We start from the raw sequence: 18,305 nt of genomic DNA, 5'->3' as shown, positions 1-18,305 counted from the left end.
AAACGATGAAGAACCTCCTCAATTTGTGAATCATCAACAAATAAAGAAATGAAGGCATCTTCATGGCCTTAACATTATAAAGTAAATACGATAACAACATATCTAGTGTGATCCCACAAGTGGGGTCTGACGAGGGTTGGGTGTACGTAGACCTTACCCCTACCTTGTGTATGGTAGAAACCAGAAGAGTTGTTTCCGAAAGACTTCACATAATAAAGTAGAAGTAATAATTCAAAAGACACAATAACGCAACAAATGTGATTTTCTCATTAAACTCATTGCTTTACGAGATTCATACTACAAGAATTCCGTGTTGGTCTGTCTAAAGGCTGCATTGTAACCGTACATATCGAAAAGCCTATTATCTGAAATCATATGTCCATCCTCTCTCCCTGGAAAATTCTCCATTGGTGGAACCCAAGGGCCTTGATTCGAAATGTTAGAGCTGGAGGCTTCTTGGTTCACATTTTGTGAATTATTGTTATTTTGGGGTGAGTTCCCAGCTGGCCTCTTGTTGGACGAGTTCGCTGTCGTCATAGATATAGATGCCGACTGATGCTGCATTTGCTGCTGATTCTTCATTGGCGACTTGGGCCGAAGAGCCTCTATTTCAGGTGTTGTAACAACAAGATGTGGGGCATCTGGTGGTGGATTCCGTCCTCCCCCACCCTGCCAGACTTTCCCATCTCTATCGGCAAAATTCCGCACATAGGCCTGAAATTTTCCAAAGTCACAAGTCAGCATTATAAGACACAAACGTAAGGAAGCAGCCTAATACATGCACACTCAATTGTTTCAGTGTGTACAAGATTAGGCAAGCTTTTGATCTTCAAACATGTTTGGGGATGAGATCACAATCACCAATCATTTTTTTCCTACTAAAGACAAACTATTGAAGTATACCATTGAGAGAAAACAAAGGACAATGAATGCATCAGACGTGCTAAGTTATTCTATATGCTTGCTATGCCTCATACTCGGAAAGACAGAGCAACTATATGCTAGCTATATCTCGTACTCAGAAATAAAATCAACAAACTAAAGGAGGGTAGCTAAAAAATTACCTCAGCACTGAAGTTCGATGAGGATAATCCTTTACCAACAGTCAGCCAGCCAGATCGAATATTATGGTCTTCACCAAAGAGCTCAAGCCTTCTCCGTCCAAGTGCAAAATGCTCAATTATACGGTACATATCTTCAGGCTTTGCACTTGATCCTGCATAAGGGGACCAGTAGCAATTCAAAGCTCAGCCACTGTGCATACCCAATGCAGAGAGACAATGCAGCATATTATGTTAAAATTTCATTCATTTTAGGACAAAATTCAAATTAGCAGAGGTAATACGAGATTACGTGCATTTCATGCATCACATGATAGTGTTACAACTTCTAAACTTTCAGCCGCAGACAGCAATAGCTATTACATAACTTGGAAATAACAAACCAATCAAGGGGACCAGTAGCAATTCAAAGCTCAGCCACTGTGCATACCCAATGCAGAGAGACAATGCAGCATATTATGTTAAAATTTCATTCATTTTAGGACAAAATTCAAATTAGCAGAGGTAATACAAGATTACGTGCATTTCATGCATCACATGATAGTGTTACAACTTCTAAACTTTCAGCCGCAGACAGCAATAGCTATTACATAACTTGGAAATAACAAACCAATCAAGGAATACCATAACATGAACTAAAGGAGAAGAAAACTGAGGGGTCATTTAGAAGGATGTTTACCAAAGTAAAAGATAAGTTCTATAGAACAGTTATTAAGACAAAAATGTGAATGTAGGGCCACTAAAGTTCAACACATACGCAAAAGTGATGTCGCAAATATGTGGATGCTTAAATGGATGTGTAGTCATACAAGATTAAACAAGAATAGAACTGATCAGTGATCACATTCGCAAGAAGGTTCAAGTAGCACACATCAAGAATAAGATGAAAGAAGGTCGCTTGAGAGGGTTCGGTAATGTTCTCGTCGATGACAGGTCCATAGGTCCATGGTGAGTGAAGGTGTTAAAACAGGATGAGGCAAACCTAAAATCACATGGAAGGAAGTTATAGGTCCTATGCATTCTAGGAGTGGTTTAGCCTTTCGGAGATTTATACATTTAGAAAATATTAACTTCTGATAAGTTTTTGTTTGCAATTGCATGATATTGGCATGAGATTAGTTTAAATGAAGGAGCGTGGTCAGTGAGGATTCATATAATCGACCCCAACTTGTTTGGGACTGAGGCGTTGTTGTTGTTGTTGCCGTAGGTCAGCCTCAGTAGCTTACTTATAACAACTGGAAAGTGGATGACAGAAGCAACATGCAATCAGTTTCTGTGAACCTATATTTCATGATTAGCATTTCTACCCTACACAAAGCAAACATAAAATCCATACATAGAGTTGCCTGGAATGAGAAAGAATCTACCATAAGGAGGTTCCTCAGCAATAATCACATCTGTGTCAATATTCGCATGAATTATATGGCCATCGGTACTACGACGAACAGTTCCTTTTATGCCCAAAAGGCAGTGCTCCTATACCATGACAAGGAGCAGCAGAATGTAAGTTGCATATGATGGAAAAATACACACATGGTGAAAATGAGTGGACAGAAGTTATGAACCTTTGAATGCTGAAATAAAGTATGGGAATCATGCCGTAATCCTGGAGTTGCATTTGTTTTGTTTGTTTTCACCCAACATATGTCCTCACATCTGCGGAATCCCCACTACAGAATGGAAAGAACAATGATTAAAAATAATCACAATGACCTAATATTGAAAACTGCTCTGATTGTGATTGTGCTCATCTGTGGGGCAGCAGCAGAAGGAAGATAGAAAAAGCAACAATCAGCAGGTTCATGACCATAGAGTGTTTCTCAAATTGTTTAAACTACAAACCTTCTTCAGACATTGGCGCCCTTGCTCAAGCCCCACACCATCACCAACCCAAAGGAAAACAAATGACGGAGTGTCAGCAATTGCCTGAGAATAGACAGTTCACCCAATTTTTAGGCTCAGAAAGAAGAAGCTGACAGGACAGAGTGAAGAACCAACTACTATGCAGCCATTTAAGAAAAATAGAAGTATAACTGTATAGTCAAAATAAAGGTTGCTAATAACACAATAAATCTTGCACCAGAGGTTCTCCACATCCTACTCAAAAGCAACAGTAAAAGTATTAGAGTAAAGAACCGGGTTGACATGCAAAAGTTATACCTCAATTTTGAGATTCATTATTTCCTCAAATGTCCAGTATGCCATATGGTCAGTGACACCGGGAGCTCGATGAACATATTCTTCCCATGGGGGGTCTATTAGAATGACATCAAATTTGGTCCCAAAAAACTCCGGGGAAAGCTCCTGCTCACGCAGGTCACATTTGTAATACATGGGAGGCGAAGCAGATTTGACAACAATCTCATCCTTCCTTTGAATAAGTTCTCGAAGCTTGGGATAGTCTTCAATAACACTGGTAAGCTCTAGTTCCCTGATGAAATTTTGAGGCCTCGTACCAGTGTCGACAAAATTTTGGGAGTAATCATTCTGCTCACCCCTAGAAGGAGCTTTTCCAGGTGGCGCATTAGTTCGAGGAGGCACCCAACCTGCATTAGCTTTATCTTTAACCTGTCCACGACCTCCTGGTATTAGCGCATTATAACTTGGACCAGACATGTTAGGCGGTGCCCCTCTTCCGGGGCCTGGTTGATTAAAATACATCCCCAAATTAGGGGGAAATCCAGGTCCAGGCAGAACAGGTGGGAGTCCAGGTGGAACACCTAGCATATTCATCTCAACACCTCGGGCTCCAGGCCAAACCGCAGGAGACGAAAATGGAGGAATGAAAACACCAGGGGACATAGGAGGACCTGGAGCAGGTGACATGTTAGGAGCTAAAGATTGCACAGATCCAGGCGACGGCATTCCAAGTGGTCCAAAAGGTGATCCCATCATTGGCATTGGAGGTCCGAACTGGTGGCCATCCCTTCCTGTGGGCCTCCCTCTTCCTCCTCTCCCAACCCTACCTCCTTTAGAACCTATCGGAACAGCTCTATTGAAAGAAGATGGTTCCTGGTTTCCATATGGAGGTTCTGAACCACTATTGAAAGTTTGGCCCGAGGCAGCTCGAACAGATGCATCTCCTTTCTGGGCCCTTGATTCAGTCTCGTCCCTATATGAACCGTCACCTGATGTATCCCTTAAATCTTGACCAGATTGTCCTGACCAATTCACGTTTCTTCCCCTGCCTTCCCTGGGAAAGGCATAGCTCTCATCATCTGGAAGTGATTTTGCATCAGAAGTCTGATTAACTTCGGTTGTTCTTGCTGCAGAAGATACGGCCTCCTCCCTACCATAGTCAAATGGCCTGGTTTGGATCTCTATGACATCATAATTCTCATTTGAAATTCCATATTTTGATGACGTTTTCAAAGCTTCTGTCCTGTTTCCATCTTTTCTACCACCAGAACGAGGCCTTTCATTGTCAATCCAACCACGTCTAGGTATTTCCCAATCTCTTCCATGTTCGTAAGGTGTCTCACCATCTTTCATTTCCCTGTCAACAAAGTTCCCTTGCCTTCTTTTCCACCCATCTTTGGAACCATCCCGAACTCTGTTTCTATCATTCCTGCCATCATCCCCTCCTTTTGATATATCATCTCTGACACCAACTTTTTCTTGTTCTTTCCTCCTGAATGTATCTCTTTCTTCATATTCCATCTCAACGCTTTCCGAGTCGTAACGGTGCCTTCCACTCCTCTCAGGCGTCCTGGACCTATCGGAGGAGTCCATCTCTCTCCTATTTCTCTCCCGCACCCGTGAGCCACCATCTGCTACCACAGACCTTTCACGGCTTTCGGCTATGTCATGACTTGTGGCACTTTTTAACTGCCTATGCTCCTCAACTCTCTCCATGCTCAATTTATCTTCTCGTGTAGAAAACTTTCCACCATTGTCTTCCTCTAGAGCATACGACCTGCCTTTCTTATTCCTCTCGCAGTCAAGTTTTGTCTCGTCGCTTTCAGGGTATTTATCAATTTTGTCTCCATTTGAATTATTAAGGCTATCCAAAAGCACATGATCCTTTTCTTTGGTGTCCTTTCTTTCCAAACGTCTAGAATCCCTTTCCAGTGCATTTTCAGAGTCTCCACCATGTAGCTTTTCATTTTTACCAATATTTCTAGTCTGGGAACCATCACCATCAGAAAACCTTGAAGTTGATTTCCTTCTGACACTCTCATTAGCTAGAAATTGACCTCTATCCCCAGTTTTGTCTCCATTATCATACTTGCCCCCAAGTTCTCCATCCTGATACCAATTGCTCAACGTCTCCAATGTATTCTCCCCCTGCTTCTTCTTCGTCAATTTGGACCGCAAGTCGTTTTCAGCATCGTAGTCATCCTCATCAATATCAGCTTTGCTTGATCCACCTGATCTTTTCCGACTCTCATTTCTGTCCACAGTACTTCTCTTTCTTCCTTTACTATCTAAACTTTCAGCTTCTTCATTGTTGCCAGACCTGGGCTTACTTGACCTGTATTTTCTCTTATCATCCCCTTCCCAGTCATCGTCAAACTTTAAGTCTGGGTCGTCCTGTTTCAGATAACTCCTTAGTCTTTCAGGGGAAGTCATCAAGAGAGAAAACCCTTGCTAGATTATTCTCAGCACTTCATTGAATGAATGCAATACGAAACAGCTTCCTGAGAGATGATGATTAATGGAGAAAATGATTAGTGAGGTAACCTTCTAGTGAATTTAAATTCAAGAAACAATTCATGATATAAGAGACAGACAAAGTCTTGTAAGCATAAAAGGACAATAAGGTACCATGGGAGGGAGAAATACGGAGAATAAAATATGCAGATTAAAGAGGAGTCTCAATCCAATAGTGACAACTCGATGATGCTAGTTAGTTTTTTTAAACTACCTCGAGCTTCCTCTGAGTGGAACCGGCAATGTGTAGCTCACATAGGTGAGTCTATTTATAGGAAACAACGTCCCAAGAGACTTACTGATTAGAACAAAACATAAACCTATAGTGGCTAATAGAGCACCAATACCCACTAGTAAAAGAACATATATTAATGGTGGTGTATTTGTGGACCAGCTATACAACATTGCAAACACTGACATCCCACGAACATAAGCTACGTCTATGGATTTTCCAGATTAGCTATGACAGCGTAAAGAGAGTCAACGTCAATTTCAAAGATTTACATAAGACTATCTTCACAGTTATTGTAAAACACAAAGCTTTAGCAAGCAGAGGTTCTCCAATAATGTGAAATCGGAAAAAATGGTCATGAAGCAAAATAGGGGCATCAATTGCCTCCGGGGCGGAGCTAGAAGGTTACCTACCTTAAGTCCAAATCCGATGTTTGTATTAGGAAATAAAAAATTTGATCAGGTAAAAAGAAGTACAAAAATTAAATTTAAAATTCAGCTACTAAGATTTGATGTCGCCATTCTAGAATTTAGAACCCATAAAGTTAGTTCGAAGCCTGGCTCTGCCTCTGATTGCCTCAAGAGTGATGTATGATCCCACTGATTCCACATTTAAGACAAATAACCCATCCCAGCACTTCTGGTAATAGAGAGATACCAATAACAAAGTTGAGTTCACAAACCATAAAATCCAGATATTAATGTCCAAGCACCATATTTCACAAATGAACAGAGCACAAAAAAGATAGATAACCCCCACTTTATTTCACTTCAGTCATACATATGCTTTCAATACTGTCAAATTATCTCGTGTGCTATTCTGCTGGAGACTTAACAATAAACAACAACAACAGCACACCTAGTGTAATCCCACAAGTGGGGGCCTGGGGAGGGTAGGATGTAAGCGGACCTTACCCTACCTTTGTGGGGTAGAGAGGCTGTTTCTGATAGACCCTCGGCTCGAAAGAAATGTAATCGACGCAGGATTGCAAGAAAAATAAGACAACAAAATATCAAGATACAAAACAAATGAAGCAAGATATAGTAATACACACTAAAGAATAAGGAACTACGTGATACCTAAATAATACTACTAAAAAAGGAGATGAAGACTTAACAATCAATACCTAATTACAGTTCAATCAATCATTTCCAAAATAACGCACCACAAATTTAAGTTTCACATCCTTCCGGAACTCATGTACTCTTCGTAAGAAGAAATAAATGACTCGCCTAACAGAAAACACAAGCATAACTCCGATTATATAAAATTTAGAAATATCTCTCAGCGATTATTGAACAAAAAGTTGAATGACAACATGGTCATAAACTTACAAATTGAAGACTTAACAATCAATACCTAACTGCAGCTCAATCAGTAAGTTTGATAATCACGCAGCACAAACTAAATGTTCACGTCTTTCCGAACTAATGACTCGCGCAACAGAAAACACAAGCATAACTCCAACTATATAAGAACCTAATAACAGTTCTCAGCGATTATTTGGAAAAAAAAATTGAATGAGAATCTGGCCGTAAACTTACAAATTAAACAAAATGTGAAGACTTAACAATCAATACCTAATTACAGTTCAATCAATTATTTCACAAACTAAATGTTCTCATCTTTCCAAAATCACTCATGTACTCTTCGTATGAAGAACTAATGACTCGCCTAACAGAGAACAAAAGCATAACTCCGAATATATATAATCTAATAACATTTACTATAAGGGGTCGTTTGGTTTAAGGACTCATTAGTCCCGGGATTATAATCCCGGGACTAATTTATCCCATCTATTGGGATTATTTTATACCATCTAAAAGATGGTATAAAATAATCCCAGTATGAGTGGGTTAAGAAGGTATAAGTTGGGTTATCCCAGCACTAATTTTTATACCATGTTTGGTACAAGGTATAAATTTATCTCAGCACTAATTTATACCTTATACCAAACATGGTATAAAAATTAGTGCTGGGATAACCCACCTTATACCTTAAACCAAACGACCCCTAAAGGAAGGCGCCTCTTAACGGCGTAACTTATAAAAAATATAAAAAAATAAAAAATCTAATAACATTTCTCAGCGATTATTGAACAAAAATTGAATGACAATATGGCCGTAAACTTACAAATTGGAAATAGAAAGTGAAGACATAACAAACAATACAGTTCACTCAATCATTTTCAAAATCACGCACCACAAACCAAATGCTTCACCTCATTACGAAACCACTCATGTGCTCAACTAATGACTCGCGTAACATAAAACACAAGCATAACTCCAAATATATAAGAATCTAATAACATTTCTCAGCGATTATTTAACAAAAAGCTGAATGACAATATGGCCGTAAACTTACATATGCTTTCAATGAACCCGTGCCAATAGAAAATTATCTCCTGCACTATTCCGCTAAAGACTTAACAATGAATACCTAGTTACAGTTCAATCAATCATTTTCACAAACTAAATGTTCACATCATTCCGAAACTCATGTGCTCAACTAATGACTGGCGTAATATAAAACGCAAGCATAACTCCGGTCTCCGAATGTATAAGAATCTAATAACATTTCTCAATGATTATTGAACAAAAATTGAATGACAATATGGCCGTAAATTACAAATAAGAAACAAAATGTGTGTATCGGCACAAAACTAATTAAGGAAGACATTTTCTCCTATTTTGAAGACTTAACAATTAATACCTAAATACAGTTCAATCAATCATTTTCAAAATTACGCACCACAAACTAAAAGTTCACATCATTCCGAAACTCATTTGCTCAACTAATGACTCGCGTAACAAAAACACAAGCATAACTCCGAACAAATAAGAATTTAATAACATTTCTCAGCGATTTATTGAACAAAAGTAGAATGACAAGATGGTCGTAAACTTACAAATTGGAAACAGAATGTGAAGACTTAACAATCAATACCTAATCACAATTCAATCAATAAAACAACATACCCAGAGTAATCCCACAAGTGGGTTCTGGAATTACAGTTCAATCAATCATTTACAAAATCACGCACCACAAACTAATAGTTTCACATCATTCCGAAACTCATATCGCGTAACGGAAAACACAAGCATAACTCCAATAGAATTTAAAAATATTTCTCAGCAATTTACTGAAAAAGAAGTTGAATGAGAACATGGCATAAACTTACAAATCGGCGTAGATTTAACAATCAATATCTAATTACAGTTCAATCAATCATTTTCAAAATCACGCACCACAAACTAAAAATTCACATCATTAAACCACTCATTTGCTCTTGGTATGAAGAACTAAATGACTCTCCTAACAGAAATCACAAGCATAACTCCACATATATATAGAATTCAAAAATATTTCTGAATCATACATATGCTTGCAATGTGCTTTCAAACTATCTCGTGTGCTATTCTGATGAAGACTTTAACTATCAATACCTAATTACAGTTCAATCAATCATTTTCAAAATTAGAATCCAATAACATTCCGAAACTCATCTGCTCAACTAATGACCCGCGTAACAGAAAATACAAGCATAACTCCAAATACATAAGAATCGAATAACGGCTCTCAGCGATTTATTGAAGAAAAGTCGAATGAGAACAAGGCCATAAAAACTTACAAATAGGTTAACAGAATGTAATGATGCTATTAATCATACATATGCTTTCAATGTGCTTTCAAACTATCTCGTGTGCTATTCCGATGAAGACTTAACAATCAATACCTAATTACAGTTCCATCAATCTCAAAAATTAGAATCTAATAACATTCCAAAACTCATGTGCTCAACTAATGACTCAATGAATCCAACTTTCTCTCTCCTCCATAGCCTTCATCTACAGCTTTTTCTTGTCCTTTTTGCTTTCTCTCTTCTCCAAATCTTTTCAGATCTTCTTCTCAGCACCGGTGACCCTCTTTCAGACCTCTGTCAGTGCTGGAAACATTTTCCGGCAACTCTGTCAGTGCCGGAAAAAATTCAGTTGTCTCTTCAGTCTCTTCAGTGACTTCCAATACAAACATGCAGGGCTCTCACCTTTTTTTCATCAGTGGGGATAAATCCTTTGAACTCAGAAATACGGGAGACAAATATTATAACTGGTTTTCATTAATAGAAAGGGGCAAGAGATATACAAGCAAGATCAATATGGATATTCAGAACCTGAGATGGGTGTGCGAAGCGCTTATTCAAGCATCAAAAGGTACTGGTCGACTATATAGAAGGTCGGGAAGGAAGCAACAACACAATCTTTTCAGAGTCTACCAAAACTTCAATGTTTATGGTAGATTTGTACGCATAGAGGTTTGGCATGGTTCATCTAAAACAGCAGTGATAATCCTTGAGATCAGCCTCCCTGAGATCAGCCTCAACAGTGGATGGTCAGATATTGTGAAGAAAATCCTCCGATTTCTGGGAGAATTCAGCAAAGCAGAGCCACTGCTTCCTCCTTCCCCATTGACAAAATCTTATCGTGCAGCTGCTAGCATTGAGAGATGGCCAGAAATAAGTCAAGGAACGAACAAAGGAGAATTGAATGAAAAACATCCTCTGCACAGAAGCTTGGTTGGCACCTTCAATGATCCATTTCATCACAGTCCCAATCCCGAAACTATTCAGAAATGGTTCATTAGTAGATGGAGAGTAACTGCTGGCATCAAAGTCATACCTTTAGACCACAATCAGTTCCTCTTTGAGCTTCCTTCCAGGCAAGAGGCAATAAGGGTAAAGGCAGGGAATTGGTTCTGGAACGGAAGACATCTTTCTTTATCTTGGTGGTCACATGACATTTTCTCATTGCAATCTGGTAACCGCTCGAATAACGTATGGCTGAAAGTTTTTGGAATCCCCCTAAATGCTTGGTCAATGGACACTTTTGAACATATAGGGACTCGTTGCGGGAGTTTTATCGGTGTTGATGAAGATACGAAGCACAGAACCCACCTGATCTGGGCTCGTATCTGCGTCAAAAAATCAGTCATGAAGTTTCCGGCAAGTTTGAATTTTGAATTTGATGATAGGATCTTCGAATTGCCAATAATTAAGGAAATCCGGTCTTTTTCTTTACCTGCTGATCCTTCAACTGGTTTACCTGAGGTTGGTAATAAGATGGGGTCAAATTCTTTCTCAGTTCTACGTGCTAATACCAGTAATGATTCACGTGACACACGTGTGGAAGAACCTGTGGAGAAAAGGAGTTCGAAGGATTTAAACACAAATGGACCGGCCTTATTCTATTCTAAGAGTCAAGGTAGAAAGAAACATTACAAAGGGAGAACTTCATTAGCTTTGAACAGCGATTACTACACTAAAGGCCCACTTACAAGCAATCACTTCAAGCAACACAAAAAGAAGCAAGTGTGGAGATCAACTGTATCAAAGCTGGACCCATGCTGCTTCAGAGCTTCATCTTCATTGAATGCTTCATTCTCTTTTGATCCTTTTGAACTAGAAATTCAAGCTTCTAGTCTCAGGGATTTAGAACTCATGGAGGGGACACTATCCGAGCCTGAAGCAGATGATGAAGCAGATCACGCATGACACTTGATGGACCCTCATATACCCAAACCGATATTCTCAGTACTGTCAGCTCCAGATGAATCTGAATCTGGTATCTCATCTCAGTCCTTCAACAGTTTTCTTCCTTTGCCTTGGCATGATCCACAAATTCAAACTGTTGATATCCCTGATGTGGTGGAAACCTCAAAATGGACGAAGTTGACAATGTTGAAGGCTTGCAAAGTGTTGGGGATAAATGTTGCTGGGGTTGAACATGAACTTCTGGGAATTATTCTGAGAATGGAAGAAAGAAGGAAAGTGTAGATTCTTGAGCAAAAAAATAAAACAGGAGAATTAAAGAAAGGGAAAAACAAAACAGTTACTGAACTTAAAAGATTGGATCGGGGTCTCCATGACGGGAGTGGGAAGAAAGAGAAGGGCAAGTCTCATAAGGTCCATTCCAGATGAGAGTTAAAACACTCAGTTGGAATGTACAAGGTCTCAACAATAAAGACAAGAGAAGCACTTTGAAATCTCTTATACACAAGTGGGGAGTTGATATCATTTGCCTGCAGGAAACCAAAATAGAGACATGGAATTCATCTCTAATCAGGCAAATTTGGGGAAACAGATGGATCTCTTGGGCAGAAGTCAAAGCAATTGGTACCAAAGGAGGGATATTAATAATGTGGGACAAAAGAGATTGGAAATGTGTTGATTTTGAAGCAGGAGCCTTTTCTTTATCATGTAGGTTTGAAAGTCTTGCTGAGGATTTCAAATGGGTTTTTACTAGTGTTTATGACCCTCATACCAATCCAGAAAGGGAGGATCTTTGGCTCGAGTTAGCATCTATCAGGGGATTGTGGTCTGACCTATGGGTCATAGGAGGGGATTTCAATGTGTGCAGATTTGTGGGGAAAAGATTGAACTGTGTTAGAAGATCAAGGGCGATGCTGGGCTTCTCCAACACTATTCTAGACGTGGATTTGATTGATCCTCCACTTCAGGGAGCACAATTTACCTGGTCAAGAGGGGAGGAGTCTCTCCAAGCCTCTAGAATTGACAGGTTCCTTATCTCAACAGAATGGAATGAGATGTTCAATGCTATCAAACAGTACCCTTTGCCTAGAGTTTTTTCTGATCATAAACCAATTATCCTGGAAAGTGGGGATTGGGAGGTCACACCTTCTTATTTCAAATTTGAAAACATGTGGCTTCAAGATGAGGGTTTCATGGACATGATAGAAGAATGGTGGATTTCTTACAATGTATTAGGCACCCCAGACTTTGTGCTAATGCAGAAACTAAGGAATCTCAAGAAAGACATTACTAAATGGAATAGGGAGGTCTATGGAAGAATTGAGACTCAAAGGAACAAGGCACTCAAAGAACTTGGGAAGTTGGACCAGTTAGCTGAGCTCAGAGCTCTCTCTACAGAAGAGAAAGGTCAGACATTGAATCTTAAGATTGAACTTCAGCAAATAGCAACCGCTGAAGAGATCTCATGGAGACAAAAATCAAAATGTTTATGGTTGAAAGAGGGGGATAAGAATACAAAGTTTTTCCAAAGAATGGTCAACTCTCATAGAAAGGGCAATACCATTGACAGACTCAAAATAGGGAATGAAGTAACTGAAGATAAAGGAAGGATCAAGGATGGTATTCTGGAGTACTATCAACAAATTTACAAAAGAGACTGAATCTTGGAGACCCTCAGCTGTCTTTGAAGGTCTGTCAAGTCTCAACACAGTTGATAAAGAGGACCTTGAACTTCCTTTCACCGAATTGGAGATTTCAGAAGCTCTCATGACTTGTGCTCCTGACAAAACTCCAGGCCCTGATGGTTTCACTATGGCCTTCTTTCAGAAATCATGGAACTTCATCAAAGCAGACCTGCTAGCAGCTTTTAATTTCTTTCATCAGAACTGCCAAATGGTGAGATCTTGCAATGCTTCTTTCATTGCTCTTATCCCAAAGAAGAAAGGGACCGCAGAGCTTAGAGATTATAGGCCTATAAGTCTTATAGGCAGTGTCTACAAATTGCTGGCCAAAATTCTAGCTAAGAGGCTGGGAAAAGTGGTGGATTCCTTAGTTTCTGGACAGCAGAGTGCTTTTCTGAAGAATAGGCAGATCACTGATGCATCTATGATTGCCAATGAAGTGCTAGACTGGAAAATTAAAAGTGGAGAGACTGGGATCCTATGCAAATTAGATATTGCGAAAGCTTTTGATCAGCTTAACTGGGCTTATTTAGTCAACATTTTAAAGCAAATGGGTTTCGGGGAAAGATGGATAAGGTGGATTTATTTTTGTATTTCGACAGTGAAGTTTTCAATTCTGGTGAACAGAAGTCCAGTTAGGTTTTTCTCTTCTCAAAAGGGACTCAGGCAGGGGGATCCATTGTCCCCTTTCCTCTTTATCATTGCGATGGAAGGATTATCTCAGCTGTTAGCAAAGGCCAAAGAACTTCAGTGGATCCAAGGGTTCCAAGTGGGCAGAAATCCTTCCACCTCAGTCTCAGTCTCTCACCTACTGTATGCAGATGACACCCTTATATTTTGTGGAGCTGATTGTCAGCAGGTCTCTAATCTCAACACCACCCTCATGATTTTTGAGGCCATCTCTGGACTTCATATCAATATGCTTAAGAGCACTATATATCCAGTGAATGAAGTGGCCAACCTAGAAGCTCTTGCTGAGATTTTTAGCTGCAAAACAGGCTCCTTTCCCACCACCTATTTGGGATTTCCTTTGGGTGCTAAGTTCAAATCATCTGGGATATGGAGTGGGGTCATTGAAAGAATGGAGAAAAGACTAGCCACTTGGCAGATGCAATATCTCTCATTGGGTGGCAGGCTTACCCTCATCAACAGTGTCCTAGACAGCATTCCCACTTACTATATGTCACTCTTCCCTGTGCCAAGCTCAGTTCTAAAGCAAATTGACAGGCTCAGAAGGAAATTCCTATGGGAAGGTAACAGTGTTACTCATAAATTCTCTTTGGTCAAATGGCAATCAGTTATTCAACCCAAAGGCCAAGGGGGGCTGGGAATCAGAAATCTTAAGATTCATAACAACAGCCTACTCATGAAGTGGCTTTGGAGATATGGTCAAAATGAGGCAGGGTACTGGAAGGAAATCATCAAAGCTAAATATGGTATTCAAGACCACTGGACTGCAAAGAAAAGCAATGAACCACATGGTGTTGGAGTATGGAAACACATCAGTAGTCTCCAAGAGGAATTCTTCCAGGCTGTCTCATTCAAGGCTGGAAATGGACTCAAGATCAGATTTTGGCAGGACAAATGGCTTGGGGACACTTTAGTAAAAGACTCATTTCCCTCAATATTTCTAATAGCTTCTAACAAAGAAGCAACATTAGCTCAATATAGAGATAACAACTGTTAGACACCAATTTTGAGGAGAAACTTACAGGATTGGGAAGCTACTGATTTTCTTTCTCTATTAGAAAGATTGGGACAAAGTACTTTGGTGGCAGAATCTCAGGACAGAATTCTCTGGGGCAATTCTAAGGAAAAGATTTTCACTGTGAAGGAATGTTACAACAACTGGAGCTCTCAAAATAGCCTTTTAGAGGTCTGGCCTTGGAAGCTTGTATGGAGAACCAGACAGCCTCTCAGAGTTACTTGCTTCACTTGGACTGCACTGAAGGAAGCATGCCTAACACAAGACAATCTTAGGAGGAGAGGTGTAATCGTCGTAAACATGTGTGCCATGTGCAAGCAGATCAATGAAAGTGTCAACCATCTATTTTTGCACTGCGCTGCAGCAGCTAGCCTCTGGTATTTCTTCTACTCTATGCTTGGTCTCCAATAGGTAATGCCCTTCAACATCAAAGATGCCTATGCTAGCTGGATACTCTGGAGAGTTGACAAATCCATTAAAAGAATGTGGAGAATGATCCCAGCAGTAATCTTTTGGACCCTATGGAAGGAGAGAAACAGCAGATGCTTTGAAGGAATCTCAACTCCTAATTGCTCTCTAAAGTCTAGGTGTTTAGTTAGTCTTTTCAGTTGGCATTTTTTTGCCCCTGTAAACAATGTGGGTAACTTTCTAGATTTTGTTAACTCCTTTTCTCTAGTTCAGTAGAGATGGGATATCTTTAGATTGTTCTACAGGTTTTGCCAAGTCTGCCAGCTTTTTACCAATCTGTAACCTTGCATCTTCTTGATGCTTTACTAATGAAATTTTATTACTTTACCAAAAAAAAAAAAAAACTAATGACTCACGTAACAGAAAATACAAGCATAACTCCAAATATATACGAATCTAATAACATTTCTCGGCCGTAAACTTACAAATAGGTAACAGAATGTAATGCTATTAATCATACATATGCTGTCAAATTATCTCGTGTGCTATACCGATGAAGAATTTAAAAAAAAAAAAAAACCTAATTACAGTTCAATCAATAAGTTTGATAATCACGCACTGTTCACATCATTATGAAACTCATATGCTCAATTAATGACTCGCGTAACATAAAACACAAGCATAACTCCAAATATATAGAATCTAATTACATTTTTCGGCCGTAAACTTACAAATTACAGTTTCGCGTAAAAAAAAAAAAAAAACAGAAGCATAACTCCGAATATATAAGAATCTGAAAATATTTCTCGCGATTATTGAACAAAAATTGAATGACGATATGGCCGTAAACTTACAATTGGAAACAAAATGTGTGTGTAGGAGCGCTTTCCGATGCCGGTGAATTTAACGGCGAGTAACGGCGGCGAGTGACGGCGGCGAATTTACGGCGTCGTTGAGGGAGTGTGGAGAGTAAGAGGAGGCAAAGAGAAGAGAAGGAAAAAAAGCGGGTTAACTGTTATGGATCCGAACCTAGATTTGATGGAGGGTATAATTGGAATATTGATAAGTAAAAGAGGGTAGGGCTTGTTTGACCATGAAAATTGTGAAATTTGAAAAAAGTACTAGTGAAAAACGATATTTAGAATGATAAATTTACTTGTCATATCTAACTCTAAGATTTATTTATGAATAATAACTACTATTTTATTTTTTATTTTATTTTCGTAGCTTTATTTTTTAAAATTATATTGCATAACTGGTCCAGTAACTTTCAAAATACATATACCTCTCTCTATTCTCGCTCACTACACATTTCAGATTTTTCATCTGAAACAAACCCTAAAAAAATTCTCTCTCCTTCCTATTCAATAACACAACTGACACCACCTCACTGTCGGAGCTTCGGCGACAAACCACGACAACAACACCTCTCTTCTCTCCTTTCCTTCACACCGGAGATCCGACGCTCAAATCCATCGGAGATCCGACGCCTCCGTGTTACACCTCGAAATTTTTTTGCGTCGCTCATATCGTAAGTTGGTTAATGTAAACCTGGGAATGAGACCATCCGCGAAAAAAAAAATAATGAAAAAATCGAGTCCCTGAAATAATTCCACTGGATGAACAGTGACGCTGAATGAACAGTAAAATCAGAAAATTAAAACGGGAAATCTGCATTTCTTTCACTAGTTTCTACCCCTAAACTCTCCCAAACCCTCCTAAAAGCTTCCTAAACCTTCCAAGTTGAATTTCTCCATATCAAATCAAGATTTCATCTTAGGAATTGGAAACTCAAGATGATGAATTTGTAGTGTATAAGAATGAATCTAAATGAATGAATATATTGCAGAACTTTTCATTATACTACAGTCATTCAAAAATCTAACCAAGAAAACAAACTAAGGTGGAAAGGACATGGGAAAAGTAATTTCATTGTGAAGTGTTGTTATGATCTATCACTAACTATTGCATACCAACAAACTCATGACCCTTGGAGAAATATATGAAACTCTAAAATGCCTACTAAAGTTATGTGTTTCGTGTGGTTAGTAATTAAGGAAGCATGTTTAACTCAAGACAATTGCAACGGAGGGGTTTTTAGCTTGTTGCTCCTAAATGCGCACGTAAGTATACGTGGTCGTACAAGTAATATAGAATTTTAAAGTCCAGCTATCGTACCCACAGGGATTTATGATTAACTATTTACTAAATTAAACTAATGCTAATTATCTAAACAAGAAGTAAAATCTCAATATATAATTATTAACTAACTACAAATAAAATAAAACAAATAATGAACTTCAACCATGAAAGAACATATTTTTATCGGAGAAGAGAGATGGATCTAGGGCTATGACCACTAACAATCCAGTTGAGTCTTCAAATCGTTCTGCCTATGGGTTACTAGTTGACGGGTTGATGTTAACTTTACGAGTATCTTCAGAGTTGCTCACAAACCTATAGATGCTACTATAACGTCTATATTCCTATAGTCGCCAGAGGTAACAAGAACGCATTTACTTCTTCGTATTCAACTAAGCAAGGCTAAAGGGTGTATTCCTATCCTTATTAGCGAAACAATTAATCGAACAAACTCTATTTATTCTTATTACGCATGCAAATTCCCTATTCCTAGTTCAATTTACACACCATGGATAATGTCTAACTATTTCTTCAAATAATCAAACAATTAAGATCAAGAATGAACAAATAACCCAAAGATGAAAAATCAATAGGTATAAACGATAATCAAGTGTCAACTTTTATGTTTGAGCCAAAACCCTAGAACTAAAGAGTTTATCTCCACATAGACATAGAGGTAAAACAACAAACCCTCTCAATAAAAACGTAAAAACAGGTAATATAGAGAAGAGAAGGTAAGACAACTTTGGGTTTCAAGTTTTCCAATGTTCTCCAAAGTTATGTAAAAATTATAGTGTATGGACTATTTATAGGTCTAGGAAAAAGCCCAAATAAAATAACTGAGTCCTTCGCACAAAAAAATGAAAAGATTTGGGAG

At 38.8% G+C, this 18,305-nt stretch overlaps 1 protein-coding gene across 2 annotated transcripts; it reads right to left on the bottom strand.

The window, feature by feature from the left end:
* Nucleotides 1-244: 244 nt before the first annotated feature.
* On the bottom strand, nt 245-16,309 carry LOC132640010 (N6-adenosine-methyltransferase non-catalytic subunit MTB-like). 2 transcript variants are annotated; one of them, XM_060356413.1, is made up of 7 exons: nt 16,141-16,306; nt 3,222-5,701; nt 2,904-2,987; nt 2,627-2,731; nt 2,429-2,537; nt 1,065-1,216; nt 245-714 (listed from the first exon to the last, which is right to left on the bottom strand). In XM_060356413.1, exons 2-7 carry the CDS (start codon nt 5,631-5,633, stop codon nt 298-300), a joined length of 3,279 nt encoding a protein of 1,092 aa, XP_060212396.1. In that variant the 5' UTR covers nt 5,634-5,701; nt 16,141-16,306; the 3' UTR covers nt 245-297. The 2 variants fall into 2 exon arrangements, with proteins under 2 accessions (XP_060212396.1, XP_060212398.1); XM_060356415.1 differs by lacking the exon at nt 245-714 and having other exon boundaries at nt 1,189-1,254; nt 16,141-16,309.
* Between the last annotated feature and the right edge of the window lie 1,996 nt (nt 16,310-18,305).

The sequence above is a fragment of the Lycium barbarum genome, chromosome 5 (genome assembly GCF_019175385.1).
Source record: "Lycium barbarum isolate Lr01 chromosome 5, ASM1917538v2, whole genome shotgun sequence".
Lineage (NCBI taxonomy): Eukaryota > Viridiplantae > Streptophyta > Magnoliopsida > Solanales > Solanaceae > Lycium > Lycium barbarum.
Note: the sequence above shows the minus strand (reverse complement) of the source record. Positions and strands in the feature narration are given on the sequence as shown.

Bases quoted from the DNA above. Each gene is read 5' to 3' on its own strand.
- LOC132640010 (XM_060356413.1), bottom strand. From the start codon at position 5,633: ATGACTTCCCCTGAAAGACTAAGGAGTTATCTGAAACAGGACGACCCA. The intron at 2,538-2,626 runs GTTCATAACTTC...GTCATGGTATAG, and splicing joins CTTTATTTCAGCATTCAAAG to GAGCACTGCCTTTTGGGCAT. The intron at 1,217-2,428 runs GTAGATTCTTTC...CCCCTTATGCAG, and splicing joins TGCTGAGGAACCTCCTTATG to GATCAAGTGCAAAGCCTGAA.